Source organism: Peromyscus californicus, unplaced genomic scaffold (assembly GCF_007827085.1).
Source record: "Peromyscus californicus insignis strain IS unplaced genomic scaffold, ASM782708v3 Scaffold_2__1_contigs__length_46816999, whole genome shotgun sequence".
NCBI lineage: Eukaryota > Metazoa > Chordata > Mammalia > Rodentia > Cricetidae > Peromyscus > Peromyscus californicus.
Window position 1 is genome coordinate 45,801,049 of NW_026294540.1, and position 16,815 is coordinate 45,817,863.

The following is a 16,815-nucleotide window of genomic DNA, read 5'->3' on the forward strand; positions in this document are numbered from 1 at the left end:
GGTAACAGCTGCTTAAAAGGAACTCCCAGAAGCTGGGAGATGTGTTTCTGAGCAGAGAGCCGGGCGAGGCCCTCCTCAGGACCCAGCTTGGAATCTCCATGGCTAAAGGGAATAGGGGTATTCATATCCCAGTGTCCAACAGTCATTAACTGACTGGGAGGATTATTTCCTGGGTGCCTCAGTCTGCAGAATGGGCTACACCAACCAGGGAGGGTTCCCTGCTGAGGTGGTCACTCTTGTCACATATCATCCATAAAATCTGAAAATCACCGCGGAGATGACTTTCTGGAAGGGAGCTTCTAGATTCGGTTAATTGGGGTGGGAAGACACATCCTAACCATAGGTGGCACCATTTCATGGTCTGTAGTCCTAGACTCTCTGCTCTCTGAATACAGCTGCAATGTGAGCTGCCTTAAACTCCTGCACCACGCCTTCGCCTCCATGATGGATCTGCACCTGCAAACCGGAGCCCAAGTACACCCCTCCCTCCTCAAGTTGGTTTTGACAGGTATTCTGTCAGAACAGGAAAAGTAAGACACCAGCCGAAGAGCTCAGAGGAGGTGGTGGTGGGGAACTGAGCAGTATGTGTGTATGGGAAGTGTGCAGTGTGGGACCGAGGCTCAGGGGACACTGCAGTGACGTCACAATGAAAAGGCAGCAGTGACATCACAGTGAAAAGGCAGCTGTGACATCAGTGACATCACAGTGAAAAGGCAGCTGTGACATCACAGTGAAAAGGCAGCTGTGACATCACAATGAAAAGGCAGCTGTGACATCACAAGGAAAAGGCAGCAGTGACATCACAAGGAAAAGGCAGCTGTGACGTCACAAGGAAAAGGCAGCAGTGACATCACAAGGAAAAGGCAGCTGTGATGTCACAAGGAAAAGGCAGCTGTGGCATCACAAGGAAAATGCTGTTTTTTTTGGTAAGGAGGGCAGAGTTTTTTTTATCAATGTGAAGCACACAGGTCCTGAATGTATCTTATATCTGGTAACAATATTAACTTGGCAAGGTAGGGGACAACCATGAAACCTGAGCCTCAGGAAACCTGAACCCCCCCCCCCCCCCTGCACTGAAGCAGAATTAGGAAGCAGTGGCCCAAACCCATAGAGGATGAGGAATCTGACCGAGAAGAATAGGCGCTTTTATTACCATCCCAAGGCCACCAGACAAGAAGAAGGGGCGTGGACATGAGTCGAGTTCTTCCACCTGGTATTGGAGTTTGAGATGCAGAGGCTGAGAGGAGCTGGCTTTCATTTGGTGGTGCATGATGAGGTTAAAGCTTTCTTGCAGATCCAGAAATTTAGGGTGTCACATTTGATATCGTTCCAGCCATCCCCAGAGAACTCTGCGCAGTCTTCGTCCCCAACATTGTTGGGCTCCCCTTTATTCCAATACTGCACAAAGCTGCAAAGTCAGTGTGACAGTTAGTTTCCGTTGTCAAGTGACACAGTCTACAATAAGTGGGGGACAGAGTCTCAGTGAGACATTGTCTAGATTAGGCTGGCCTGTGGAAATGTCTACGAGGGATTTTAAAAATGGGATTAATTGAGATGGGAAAACACCCAAATGTGGTGTCATCATTTCATGGGCTGGTGCCTGAACTGAGTCAAGGAGTATAGCCATCCTCTCTCTCTGCTCCTGACTGTGGTTGTGACTAACTGCTTCAAGTTCCTGCTTTGACTTCCCTGTAAGAAAGGACTGTGTGCTGGCTAGTTTAATGTCAACTAGACACAGCCGAGAGTCATTGAAGAAGACTCAATTGAGAAAATGCCTCAATAAGATGGGCTGTGGGCAAGCCTGTGGGACAGTTTCTTAATCTGTGATTGATGGGGGAAGGCCCAACCCATTGTGGGTAGAAACACCCCTGGGCTGGTGATCCTGGATTCTACAAGAAAGCAGGCTGAATAAGGCATGGGGAACAAGCCAGTAAGCAGCACCCACATGGTCTCTGCAGCTTCTGCCTCCGGGTTCCCACCCTGTTTGAGTTCCTGTCCTGACTTCCTTCACTGATGGACTACAGATATGGAAGTGTAAGTCAAATAAACCCTTTCCTCCCCAACTTGCTTTTGGTCATGGTGTTTCATTATAGCAATAGAAACCGTGACTAACACAGACTTTAACCCGTACTTGTGAGCCAAATAAACCTGTTCTTCCTAAAGGTGCTTCTGCTACGATATTTTACCACAGCAACAAAACAACAACAACAAACCAAAAACCAAATGTGTGTGTGTGATAGAGAGAGAGAGACAGAGACAGAGAGAGAGAGAGATAGAGAGACAGAGAAAGACAGAGACAGGGAGGAAAGAATGAATGAATAATAAATACTAGGACACCAGTCCATAGAACATCAGTCGGCCCCAGTGGCACGCTACAATCCACAGTTTTAGCTTCCAGATGCTCAACGCCTTCACATCCTTCCTCGATGCACATGGCCTCCCTTCCTCTTCCTTTCCTTTCATCTTTTCTTTCTTTTTTTGAGACAAGGCTGATCTTGGACTCATGATGTGGGCAAGGATGAACTCAAATTTCTGATTTTCCTGTCTCTACCTCCCAAGTGCTGGGATTACAGGCATGTAACAGCACCATAGTTGGTGCATGGTGCTGGGTACTGAACCAGGGCTTTACGCATGTCAGGCAGCCACACAGTCAGCAGCTAGCCTGATCTTTGCCTTAGTTATACTCTCTTCACCCGTGGCCTTGCTTTATTTTGTATTTTCTATTAATACCCTACATTAAAACCCACACCCCTTGGGGGAGCTTCTCTTGCTGCTTTCCTGGGGGGATTTGCTGCTATTCTGTCTGTGCATGGGTAGGGAGATCTCCTTCCATCAGCAAATGTGGGTAGCTCTTATTCCTAAGGGGCCAGGGGTGGGATGAACCCCAAAGACAGCTCAGGCCTGAGTGTCAGAGACGCCCCTACCGCTGTACAGAGTGTAGCTTTCATTCTAGACCTACCTGGATGACAGAGGTGAGCCATCCACCCAGTGCCAGGTGGCTTCGTTATGCACGTCTGACAGCCCCATCCAGGTTGGTCCTTTAGCCTTAGAAGTCTGCTGCAGGAAGGTCTGGAGGGGAAGAGGAGGAGTCTGAAGAGGAGTTTACCTCCCTAAGTTCTACTTGCAATCTGACCTTCCACCTTCTGCTCCATAGTGCCATGTGCAGGTCTCCCATGGGCTTGAACAAAGCATGGCACATCAAGTTGAGGCAGGAACCTGTTCCCCATGCGGGATTGCCTTGGCCCAGCCATGACACAGCAGGAGGAGCTTGGCCCTGCCTCAACTTGATGTGCATATATGTATCTTACAGGCAGACAGACCATGGCACACAGACATACATGGCTGGCTTTCCTCCCAATACGCTTAGCAATGCGACAAGGTTGTCTTGGGAGTTCTGAGCATGTCTGTAGTAGTTCACTGGTGACTAGCTTTAATGCAGTGGAAGCATTTGTACCAGTGCATGGTTGCTAAAGATGCATATCAGCTCTGTCCAACTCTGCACTGGGTGATGTCCCACTGATGAGGATAAACACCAAGGAAATGGGAATCACTAGGCATTAAGACTGCTCTTTTTTTTTTTTTTTTTTTGGTTTGTTTGCGTGTGTGTGGTGTCTGTATGTATATTTGTGTACATATTTCTGGCATATGTGAATGCAGTTGTATGTGCAAATGGATATGGAGGTCAGAGGTCAGCATTTGGTGTTTTCTTCAGTTGCCCTTTACTATTTTTTGAGATAAATTTCCCACTGGACCTGTAGTTCACCAAGTCAAGTAGACTAGCTGCTCAGCCAGACTCATGGATATGCTGTCTCTGCCTCCCCAGTACAGGCATTGAAGGTGGGGTCTACTAGCTTTGGAAGAACCCATAAGGGCTACACAGGCTGCTAGGGATGAAGAGTCAACAACAGCCTTACCCAGCAGTGAACGCTGTTAGCTGCAGTAGGAGCTGGCCTGGCAGGACAGACCCGTGGGTGCCACGTCAGCATGAATGCTATGGGGGTGGCCAACTGCTTTCTGCTTGGGTTCAAGGCACACTCCACAAGAGGAAACATGTGCTTGGTACTCTAAACCTGGCCAAGAACCCATGGTTGGGGAGCTTATAGGTCCCAGGGGTAAATCTATTACTGTTATTTTGCTAAATGGGAATACTATCAAACTACCCTCTAAATTCATGCCTCTATACCTATAGATTAGTGTAACTCTCAGCCCTTATCAGAGAAGTTTCTTTGTGTAGTGGATGGTGCCTAAGACAGAATCTCACAACTGGTTAAATGCAGGGAGTACGTGTCTGTGAAGGGCGCAGCCCCAAATGGGACATCTGTATGGAACCTACCCCCAAGGCTCTGGGAGCATCATGGAAGAGGAGGCAGAAAGACTGCAAGAGCCAGAGGCTGGGGAGGCCTGGACATGGCAGCACTGCTGGACTCATGGACTCACAGCAGTTCTGGTTGCCTACACAACCAGCTTGTTAACACTGTGGCACAGAGTGAGGAGGTGTTCATGAGGTGCTAGGACAGTTGACGGCTTTGGGGGGAAGAGGGAAAGTCAGTTTTCTTTGCTAGGCAGACCAAGCTTTAGTGGTTGGCCCCATGTCCACGAGTATGTGGGCAACATAAACCTACTCAGTGGGATATACAAAAGGGGAGGGGACATGAAGTTGGGAGGGGATGGGAGGTGAATTCAGGAAGAGTTAAAGGGAGAAGTGTGTGTGTGTGAATAGGATCAAAATGCATTGTATGCATGCATGCATAAAAAATCAAATAATAAAAATATTATATTTTTTTAAAATGTGGGCACGATACCTGGCTTTGTGTGTGTACGTGTGTGTGTGTGTGTGTGTGTGTGTGTGTGTGTGTGTGTGTGTGTGTGTGTGTGTTGTACATGCATATGTGTGTGCAGATGTTTGAAACCATGAGTACACATGCAGAGCCACAGGGAGACATTAGGCATCCTGCAGTATTGCTTTCCAGTTAGTTCTCTTGAATGAGGATTTCTTACTGGGCTTGGAGCTAGGCTGGCAGTCATCATGCCCTAGGGATCCTCCTGTCTGCAGGCCTCATGCCCAACATTGGGCTTAAGAGACACATGTGACCATGCTTGGTTTTTCCCCATGGATGCTGAGGCTCCTAAGTCAGGTCTTCATGCCTAAGCAGCAAGCACTCTTACCCACTGAGATGTTCCCCCAAACCCCATGACCAGCTTTCAAAACGTGGTTCCAAACTCAAGTCCTCGTGTTCGCAAGGTAAGCACCTTCCTAACAGACATTTCCCTAGTTTCTGCTCTAGCAGAACATCTGTCCCTCGATGATGAAGGGGTTTAATACTGCCCAGCACACAGGGTGGCAATTACATTTTAGGCATTCTGCAAAGCATTCAGCAATGTTCAAGTCTTGTGTGTGGTTCCTCGGAGAGTACGTGGGACCCCTCACTCCTGCCCTTCTCTAGTCAAGCAGAAAAAGCAGCGTCCTGCTCATACTCTTGTCTGGCAGATGGTCTCACTCTCAGGTGACCACAGCCACATGTATTCCAGACAAGGGTGGTACCCCACCAGTGTACCTGCTCCTCGTCAGTATCTATGATGACCAGCTGGGCCCCCACTTCCTGGCAGGCAGTGATGGAGTTGTGCCAGTTCCGTTGGGACTTGGAGAAGAAGTAACAGTTTCCATGGAAGAGCACCCAGTCCCTGGGGCAGGGTTGACACAAGCCATCTGTTGGGGGAAGCAGATCAGATAGACATACTTAGAAGCCTATGTTCCTGTTTCTTTTCAACCTTTAAGGACCCTTCTTCACCGTGGCACTCTGGGGAGCCCTTCCCCTCTGTGTTTCTTTATCCTTCTTCACCCAGAGGAATCTAGAAGTCCTGAGCCCATCTTCTCCAGACACAGAGAAGTAGAGCCCAGAGTTCAGAACAGAGGCCAGGACTACCTTGACTGAGTGCCTACTGTGTGCACAACCTCTGTGAACTTAGAGTGCCCGTGATGCGTATGGCCCTTGTTAACACTGAATGCCTTGTGTGTGCAAGACTCCTGTCAACACTGAGTGCCTACTGTGTGGATAGCCCCTGTGGACACTGTACACCTACTGTGTGCACAATCCCTTTGAATATTGAATGTCTGTTGTGTGAATGGATCCTGTGAACATTGTCTATTCTGCACACGATTCCTTTGAACACTGAGTGCCTACTGTGCGCATGGCCCTCAGTGTTATATTGTGATCTCAATTCACGGAGACGGAAACTGAGGCTCAAAGCGGTCGGAGGACTGAAGGAAATTGGTTCCTCTGTCCTGGAGACCTGAGGCCCTGGATCCCTTGTTTCTGGTCACTCACCACGCACTTCTGTCTTCAGCTGCACGAGCTCCTGGTAGATTCTGTCCTGATCCTGGGAGCTGGGGACCTCGGAGACTTAGCCAAGAAAGAAAGAAAGAAAATCCCTGCAGTTATTAAATCCTACTTTTTTCCATGGCCTGCCCTGGGTCCCTTGGGACACTGTGTCATTTTTTAAAAGATGGGTCTCACTACGTTGTCACTGATTTCTCCTGGGGATACGTCCTCATCCTATCTCAGCTTCACAAGCAGGTAAGATTTCAGGCACATGCTTCCAACTCTGTCTAGAACAATTTCTGCCCGATGTCTTTAAACATTTTTTATTATTTATTTTTGTTCTATGTGTATGAGTGTTTTGCCTGCATGTGTGTGTGTATATACACCAGGTGCTTGTCTGGTGCCTGAGGTGGTCAGAAGAGGGTGTTGGATACCCTGGAACTGGAGTTATAGATGATTGTGAGCCACCATGTGTATGCTGGGAACCAAACCCAGGTCCTCTGGAAGAATAGACGTGTTCTTAACTGCTGAGCCAACTCTCCAGTCCTGGGTTAATAACATTTAAAGGCCTGGGAACTAGACGCCCAGGGACGGGTGAAGCAGTAGAAGAACGAGCCACAGCTCTTCTCCCTTCTCTCACACCAGAGGTGAGGGAGGTGTCTCTGAGAAGTTCCTAGAAGCCACTGAAGGTTGTGTTACCGCTTGCACTCCCCATATTTTCCACACAGGCCCTAGGGCCGGATCGGAGAGCCGAGGCCTCCATTGTGTCTGACCTAGGACAAGAATGATCAGCAGGAGCCCAGCCAGGAACAGGAAAGAGAGCAGCTGCAGGACCAAGGGGTTGCAGCTGTGTTTCAGATACTCTGCAGAAGAGAAGGTCGTGGTATTAGAATCATAGTGCCCCTGCCTCAGCCTGACCCCAGGACAGACTTACTGCCACCATTCTCCTCCTGCAGGGCACAGGAGTCTGGATTCTCAGCCTCAATCTATGGCCTAAGATTCCACCCTCAGCATCTGTCTTCTCAGGACTGAGAAGTTTAGGGTCCTGACTCCAATTTCCCAGGACCCATTTCTGGGAAGGGCTGTCTACTTTTCCTCAGCCCCTCACCATTGTTGTACCTGCCAAACTTTTGATTCCAAAATTCGGTCGTAATCCAGAGCTGACAACAGAATACCTGGTACCACTGATCAGGCAGTCTTCATCCTCTGCAGGAACAGAGCACCAGTCAGAGACTTGGGCAAGCGCAACCATGAGCTGCCTCTCAGGACTCCCTTGCCTCAGCGACTCTCACAGCCCCAGCCCATCCTCACCTGGAGAGCCCAGTCGTCGTACCCTTGGTTCTGCGGTGTGGCTCATGATCACTGCTCTTGCTTCGTGTCTGGAACTTCCAGGGACCACAGCTTTTATTTGTTGTCCCCTGATGCCTACTTCCTAGACATTCTGATGAGAAGAGAAAAGGGAACTGAGTGGGAGTGTGGAAGAGCTAGGAGGGGCTGTACCCCTGACACAGCACATCTGGTGCCAGATAATCCAAGAGTTTTTAGGGAGAAGTTTGGGAAGTTTGGAGCGTGTAGCAGAAAGATCTGGTTTATTCATGTTGAGACAAATTATGGGGTGCCTTTATCCAAGCTAATAGCCTGTAGGTAACACCTACTTTGCTATACTCTTTCTGCTTGTGCTGAGAGCCTTAACCCACATTCCCGGTCGCTCTGCCCACACCGACTTGTGTTTTCGTGCTTTGCTGGCATCCTGACTCACTGTGGTTTCTGCTGATTTTGATGTTCTCATGGAATCACCACACTGTTGTTAATGCAGTGTTTGCTGCAGATGTACCCAATTAACCCTCTACGTTGTAACACATGATCCACTTTCCATTTCTGCACGGCCAGATTATGTAACAGGCCCGTAGTCACACAGCTATTTAATGGCGATCTGGCATTTGAACGTAGGTGATCTGACTCTACTGTCTCCATTGTAAACTGAGGAGAATAAAATAGTCCCAAGGGGGGAAAAATTTCCTAATGCTCAACACATATCGAGTGAAAAAAGGCTACATATTTTTGTTGTTGCTCTTGCAAACTGGAACCGTCTTCATGGGTAACAAAGAAACCCATGGAAACTGGGAATTGGTTCTCTCCTTTCACTATGTGGGATCTGGGGGTCAAATTCAGACCAGTAGGATTAGAGGCAAGTGCCTTTATCCATTGAGCCGTTTTGCTGACCCATTTCACCTTATTTTTAAGACAGGTTGTTACTGAACCTTGAACTCACTGGTTCAGTTAGATTGGCTATTCGGTGATCCCCAAGAATCCTCCTATTTCTGCCTCCCCAGTATTGGGATTACAGATATAATTCCCGCCATGTCTGGATTTTTACACTGGGGTCCAAACTCCGTTCATCACACCGTGTGGCAAAGCGCCACTGACTAAGCCATCTTCCCAGCCCCCGATCTTTGCTATTAATTTGAAATGGAGATGACTTTAATGGGTAGAACAGAGACTGACCCAGTGGTTGAGGTATAAAAAGACTTCAATATTATGGGAATATTTGATATTTTATTGGAGTGGTGTAGTGTATGCATATATAAGTGTCTACGTGGGCATGAAAGCCTCTGCATCGCACTACCCCTGTGATATAACCTCAGCACCAGAAAGCATGTACTCGAACCATGATCAGTGAGTTTAGTTTCTGGCCTTGTATTTGTTTTATGAACTTAAAATAAAAATGTACGATAACTGTGGCAGCATTCCTGCTGGGCTACACTGGGCCTGGCTCCAGAGAGTAGCACCTAGTCCTTATCCATCTTTTGTTTCTCTTGTTGCCCTCTATGTGAATCTTGTCTGAGAGCCTCCCAAGGATACAAGCCTATGCAAGAACTTGGTTCGGGAAACCTGGAAAACTGTGGTACCTGATGAATCGAGAAATTTGCACTTGGCATTGCATTTTTGGAGGCTTCATTCAGGTTGTTTTGAGCATATGGAAATCAACTGGCTAACCTGTAAATATGGAGAAAAATAAAAGTGTGCTGGGTGAAGGGAAAGTGCTTCAGTCCTTAGAAGTTGGATCCCCATGCAGCCGGGAAAGGCTAGATTCATTCTTAAGGTGCCTCTGGGTCTTCATTCAATGGTCCAGACACTCGTGAACCCACACATCTGTGCCACCACAGTTAACTTTTGTTGGCTCAAAAACATAGCTCTCACCTCGAAGGAAATGGGAACTAGAATAAAATCTGGAGTCAACTATGAGTGACCAGGTCCCAGGAGCACACATTCAGATTGCCCTAAATATCAGATTCTACTGTAGAAGAGGCCACATGAGGTTTTACTAGTTGTAGAACAAAGAAAAGGTAGGGAACCACAGGTAAGTGGGTTCCAGATGAAACAGGGAAACCTCCGCTGCAAATTTAAGAAGTTCTCTGGTGATGCTTTTGGACTGACAGAAGCTAGTGGTTTTCGAAGAATACATTTTAAAACTTTGGTAGTCATAAGGATGGTAGATCAGATACAGAGGAGGACAACAATGGTTTTCAGAGTGACTAAACATGGCTCAATTTTTTTTTGGTTCTGATCTGTAACATTTTAACTCTCTACAATTTTTTTTTTTTCGAGACAGGGTTTCTCTGTGTAGCTTTGGAGCCTGTCCTGGAACTCACTCTGTAGCCCAGGCTGGCCTCGAACTCACAGAGATCCACCTGCCTCCCGAGTGCTGGGATTAAAGGCATGTGCCACCACCCCCCGGCTAATTCTCTACAATTTTTGAAGCTCAGTTATTTATCATTTGCTCTAGTTTTAATTCTGTTCCGATAAAAAGACCCAGACAAAAAGCAGTTCAGGGGAGAAAGGGTTAATTTCATCTTATACTATAGGGTTATATTTCATCATTAGAAGGAACTCACTGGGCAGGGGCTCGAGACAGCTGTCACATCACATCCGTGGTCAAGAGGGGAGGTGAGTAAGTGATGCTGGATTACTTGTCTGCACTCTACTCAGCATTCACTGTCTTATAGAGTATAGGATCCCTGACTGGGGAATGGGCCACCCACAGTGAGCTGGGTTTTTCCATATCAGTTATTTAAGACAATCTCCACAGACATGCCCACAGATCAATGCAGTGTAGACAATCCCTTGTTGAGCTTCCCTTCCTAGGTGCTTCTAGGTTTGTCAAGTTTTAGTTAAACCCAAACATCACAGCCTAGTATAATCTTTAACACAAGTGCAGCTTTTCTCCCTTTTGAAAACATCAGCTCCCATTTTGTACTAGTTATAGATTTATAGCATTATGCCAAGGTACAATGCAGATTTCTCATATGCCTTTCAGTCAGGATCCTCTAATGTTGATGTCCTTCATAGTAAAATGTGACAATAGTGTCGAATGTGTCAATTTTGACTTTTTAAAAGGTAAATGTGTCTTGGGGCTAGAGAGATGCTCAGTGGTTAAGAATGCATACTGTTCTTTCAGAGGATCTGAATTCAGTGCCAGACAGTTCACAATTGCCTGTAACTCCAGCTCCAGGGGATCTGACAGCACCTGAACCCACATGCACACACCCCAACACATACAAAATTAAAAATAAAATACTTTCTTTTTTAAAGATGTGTCCACTGGTGCAAGAGCTGCATGGCTGTTTTGGGAGTAACCAACTCTTTCTTACTGTATTGAGCTCTCCTCTTCAGGAAGGATTTCATGACTGGTATTGCAAATCTTGCTAAAAATCACAGCCACAGCCACAGTCACAGCCACAGCTGCTGTCACAGTCACCATCACAGCCACAGTCACAGCTAGTCACCACCACAACCACAGCCATAGCCATAGCCAGTGCCACAGACACAGCCATAACCACAGCCACAGCCACCACCACAGCCACTGCCACAGCCACAGCCACCACCACTGCCACTGCCACTGCCACCGCCACAGCCACAGCCACTGCCACCACCACAGCCACAGCCATAACCACAGCCACAGCCACCACCACAGCCACTGCCACAGCCACAGCCACCACCACTGCCACAGCCACAGCCACTGCCACTGAACAGCAACAGCTACAGCCACAGCCACTGCCACTGTCATAGCCACTGCCACTGTCACAGCCACTGCCACTGTCACAGCCACTGCCACTGCCGCAGCCACTGCCACAGCCACAGCCACTACCACAGCCACAGCCACTGCCACTGTCACTGTCACAGCCACTGCCACAGCCACTGCCACTGCCACTGCCACTGCCACTGCCACTGTCACTGCCACAGCCACTGCCACTGCCACTGCCACTGCCACTGCCACTGTCACTGCCACAGTCACAGCCATTACCACTGCCACAGTCACAGCCACAGTCATAGCCACAGCCACTGCCACTGAACAGCAACAGCTACAGCCACAGCCACTGCCACTGTCATAGCCACAGCCACTGTCACAGCCACTGCCACTGTCACAGCCACTGCCACAGCCACAGCCATCACCACTGCAACAGTCATGGCCACCGCCACAGCCACAGCCACTGCCACTGCCACAGCCACTGCCACAGCCACAGCCACTACCACAGCCACAGCCACTGTCACTGCCATAGCCACAGCCACAGCCACTGCCACAGCCACTGCCACTGCCACAGTCACAGCCACAGCCACAGCCACCACCACCGCCACAGCTACTGCCACAGCCACTGCCACTGCCACAGCTACAGCAACCACCACTGCCACAGCCACAGCCATAGCCACAGCCACAGCCATAGCCACAGCCACTGCCACAGCCACAGATGTAGGCCTGAACAGATTGTGTGAGATGCTGGCAAACCAGCTTTAAGGACATCTTCTGGGAAAATGACAGAGTTTGTCAATAAGGATCTTACAAAAGGAGCCTCAGTGACTGCTGCCCTGGCCATAGCAATAAAAAACACCATGGTACTGGCACATTCACAAAAGCAGATCAGTGGAATAGAATAGAGGACTGAGCTATAGTTCCATACTCCTATAGCCACTTGAGTTTTTTGACAAGAAGCCAACATACATATTGGAGAAAAGACAGCTTCTTCATCAAATGGTGCTGGTCAAACTAGGTATGTACTTGCAAAAGATGGAAACTAAGTCCTTATTTCTCATTCTGCACAAAACTAAATTTCAAATGGACCATGGGTTCAGCATAAGACCTGAAACTCTAAAACTGCCCAAGGGAAAAGTAGGGAGTGCTCTTAAGAACATGGTTATAGGGATGTATATACCGGGACTCAGGTAGGTCATGGGTGAAGGGAGGGTATACCTATATACCAGGACTCAGGTATGTTATGGGTATAAGGAAAGTGTGTCTATACCTATATACCTGGACTCAGGTAGGTCATGGGCATAGGGAGGGTATACCTATATCTATATACCAGGACTCAGGTATGTTATGGGTATAAGGAAGGTGTGTCTATACCTATATACCTGGACTCAGGTAGGTCATGGGCATAGGGAGGGTATACCTATATCAATATACCAGGACTCAGGTATGTTATGTGCTGTGGGATGTTCTGTATGACAAATGTGTTGCTCTGATTGGTTAATAAATAAAACACTGATTGGCCAGTAGCCAGGCAGGAAGTATAGGCGGGACAAGGAGAGAGGAGAATTCTGGGAAATGGAAGGCTGAGGCAGAGAGACACTGCCAGCCGCCACCATGACAAGCGAGATGTAAGGTACCGGTGTAAGCCACAAGCCACGTGGCAAAATATAGATTAATAGAAATGGGTTAATTTAAGACAGAAGAAGTAGATAACAAGAAGCCTGCCATGGCCATACAGTTTGTAAGCAATATAAGTCTCTGTGTGTTTACTTGGTTGGGTCTGAGCCTCTGTGGGACTGGTGGGTTAGAGAAATTTGTCCTGACTGTGGGCCAGGCAGGACCAGGAAAACTCTAGCTACAGTTATGGGTATAGGGAGGGGCGTTTTTATACCTATATACCAGGACTCAGGTAGGTCAGAAAATTAGACCAACAATTGAGAAATGAGACTTCAGGAAATCCCAAAGCTTCTGTATATCAGAGGAAGCTGTTACAGAATGAAGGAGCAGATCACAGAAGGAGATAAAATATTCACCAGCTATACATTCTACAGATTAATATCCAGAATACACAAAGAATTAAAAAAAAACTTAAGAAAACAAACTAATAAAGAATGAACTACAGTCTTAAAAAAACAAAGAACAAAGAGAAATGAACATTTAAAAAAGTGTTTCATATCTTTACCCAAGAGGAAAATGCAAATTAAAACCACGCTGAGATCCTGTCGTACCTCAGTCAGAATGGCTAAGATCAAGAGAATAAATGACAGCAGAAGTCTGATCAGGATGTGGGGAAATGACTTACTTACTACTGGCGGGAATGCAAACTGGTGCAACCAGTATGGAAAGTGGTATGGAGGGTCCTCAGAAAGCTAAACATAGAGCTACCATCGGACCCAATCATGCCATTGCTGGGCATGTACCCAAAGGATTCTGTCTCTCCACAGCAGAGATGCTTGCACATGATGTTCATCGCGGCTCTATTCACAAATGCTATGAAACAGAATCGGCTTAGATGTTCCTCAGCTGATGAATGGATAAGGCAGTGATGATGCAAATACACAGTGGAGTTTGAGTCATTTGTAGAGAAAGCCATAATTATGAAATTCACAGGTAAATAGATGGAACTGGAAAATAGTATACTGAATAAGGCGATCCAAACCCAGAAATACAAACAGCACATGTTCCTTCTCGTATGGAGATCTTAGCTTCAATTTTTAGATGTCTGTATAGCTTGTGCTTGTAAAGACCAGGAAGCTAGGAGGGGCTGCTGGGTGGGGAAAGGGCATTAAAGGATGGGGCTACACACAGTATTACAGTGGGGAGAGGAGAGTGGCGGTGGGAGGGTCCACGTGAGGGTGAGGGTGGAGGGTAGGGAGGTTAGTACAGGTGGTGAGGGTTAACCTAAGCAAAGGAGGCATGAAAAAAGCCACATGGAATTGCAATAGTTTGTAAGTTGATTAAAAATATAATACAAAATGAGTTTGAAGGAAGACATCCAGCATAGGTGGGTAATGATGCTCCCAGAAGCCACTGGTTACTAAACAAAATTCCAGTTCCAGGTGTGGGGCATGAGAACAGGAGTGGGTGGCCGGAAAGGTGGCTCAGGGAAAGTCACGTGCTACCAAGCCTGACAACCTGAGTTCAATCCCCGGGAAGAAGAGAACCGACTCCTGCAAGTTGTCCTTTGATCTGCACATGGGTATTATGGGATGCTGCCCTGCACAGGCAATAGGCTCAAAATAAATAATGTAATAAGAAATAAAGAAAAAAAAGTGGGGCTTCTTGGGAAGAAATAGGGTTTCGTGAGAAGGTGAAGGGATAAGAGAAGACAATGGGCAAGATTGTGATCAAAGTGTGTGTGTGTGTGTGTGTGTGTGTGTGTGTGTGTGTGTGTGTGTGAACCCAAGCACATGCTATGGTGCACATGCTATGGTGCACATGCTATGGTGCATGTGTAGAAGTCAGAGGACAAGTCAGTTCTCTCCTTCCACCTTGTGGGTCTCAGAGCTCAAACTTAGGTCATCAGTCTTGGCAGTAGGCACCTGCTGAACCATCTTACTCGGTCCTGAAAAATTCTTTTTTTGTAGAATTTAGCACAACTTGTCAGTCAGCTCGTGCTGCTGTGTGTGTAATCTCTTCTGGATGCCCTGGGGAGGGATGGTGGGAGTGTTTCCTGGGGAAATTGTTGTGCAAAGTAGAGCAGGAAACACTAGTGTGACCCAGCTACAGCTGGGTGATTGGGAGGGAGGAAGTGTAGGGACAAGAGAGTGGGTGATGGGCTTGACAAAATCAGAAAATCTTTATAGGGTTCTGAAACACTTAAGGGATATGTCTACTGGGGGGGGGGAGAGGGAGAGGGAAATGGAGAGGGAGAGGGAGAGAGAGAAAAGCACATGAGAACAACCTGTACATGTCCATCATTCTTCCCTTCCACCATGGGAGTAGGAATCAACTCAGGTCATCAAGCTTGTTTGGCATCTCTATCCACTGAGCCAGCTTGCTAAAGGTGTTTGGATGTCCTCTATATTCTATGACAATCACTGGAAAGTGTGAAACAAGTATATGATTTTTATAAATGCTCACATGGAAGGGAAGATAAGTTCATAAACAAATACGAAATGATATGGTGACTGTGGGTATCTGATTATCTTTTTCTTTACTTCATTTATGTGTGCGTGTGTGCATGTGTGCGTGCATGCGTGCGTGCGTGCGTGCGTGTGTGTGTGTGTGTGTGTGTGTGTGTGTGTGTGTGCCTTCCCACACCTGTACAGGCTGCAAAACATCCACGTGTTGGCCAGAGGATAAGTTGTGGTGAGTTAGTTCTCTCCTCCCACATGTGGCTCTCTGAGGACTGAACCTAGGTCCTCAGTTTTGGTGGCACCTCATCCAGTGAGCTGCCTCACTAGCCCTGGATGCTTAACTACAACCACAAAGCTGAAATACATGAAAGGGGCTTTGGCGAAGTGGGGGCAGGGCCTCAACAGACAAAGAATGGCAGAGACACTCTGTGACATAATCTGGAACCAAAGACTGAGCATTGGGACACACTGGGGATGTTGGGTGGATATGTTGGATACACTGGTGATGTACTGAGAATACACCGGGGGGTAGGGTGACTGTGATAAAACTATGATAAACTTTGCTTTCTGTGGAAATATCGTGTTAATACAGGTGATGAATAGCATGGAAACAAAACAAAGCTACCTGTCATAATTGCAGCAGAGAAAGAAACACCTCTTAAAAAAACAGGCTAAGGATGCGTCCAGCTGCTCAGTTGTTAGAGAAAGCTGTCATGAGAGACACAGGGGACGAGGGGGGCGGAGAACACACAGGCAATGGGGCTGATTTGTGGTGCAAGCAGATTGTATTCACAAGTGCATCTAGGAAGGGACCTATCTGACTCAAGTGAGCTGGTGGGAAAGTGTGCAGAAGAGTCCCCTAGCTTCAAACCAGATGGAGGTCCCAGGACTGAGAGGGGGTAGTGGGCACAGGGTCCCACCCCTAAGGAAGGAGGTGTTTTCAACTTTCACCCATTGGCAAAGGGAAAAAATCAGTTTTCTCCAGTGAAATGTTGCTGGGTCTATCAGCTGCACTCCAGGGCAGGCTCCAGGGCAGGAGTCCTTGTTTTCTCCAAAGAAGTGTTACTGGGTCTATCAGTTGTACTTCCGGCATGCTCCATGGCCCAGAAATAGTTGACCAATGCAAAACAAACTGTTTCGTTTCATAACTGTTTTGTCTTATTTGGTCTTTTGCTTATTTGTTCTGATTTTCATTTTTGTGTTTAGAGGGAGAGAGAGGAGAGAACATAAAGCTGAGTGGGTAGGGAGGTGGGGAGATTCTGGGAGGAGTTGGGGGAGGGGAAACATCAGGGGATGGCTAATACATGGTTTGCTGGCATCAGAAATCTGATGGTTACTCAAGATCAGGGCTGCAGAGGTAGGGAGGGACTCTGTTCACAGGCTCTGC

General features: G+C 47.4%; 1 protein-coding gene across 1 annotated transcript; it reads right to left on the reverse strand.

The window, feature by feature from the left end:
• Positions 1-1,194: 1,194 nt before the first annotated feature.
• On the reverse strand, positions 1,195-7,730 carry LOC128120538 (CD209 antigen-like protein D). The gene is made up of 7 exons (XM_052754673.1): positions 7,632-7,730; positions 7,440-7,526; positions 7,094-7,183; positions 6,327-6,401; positions 5,556-5,707; positions 2,960-3,069; positions 1,195-1,408 (listed from the first exon to the last, which is right to left on the reverse strand). Exons 1-7 carry the CDS (start codon positions 7,675-7,677, stop codon positions 1,255-1,257), a joined length of 714 nt encoding a protein of 237 aa, XP_052610633.1. The 5' UTR covers positions 7,678-7,730; the 3' UTR covers positions 1,195-1,254.
• Positions 7,731-16,815: the final 9,085 nt, after the last annotated feature.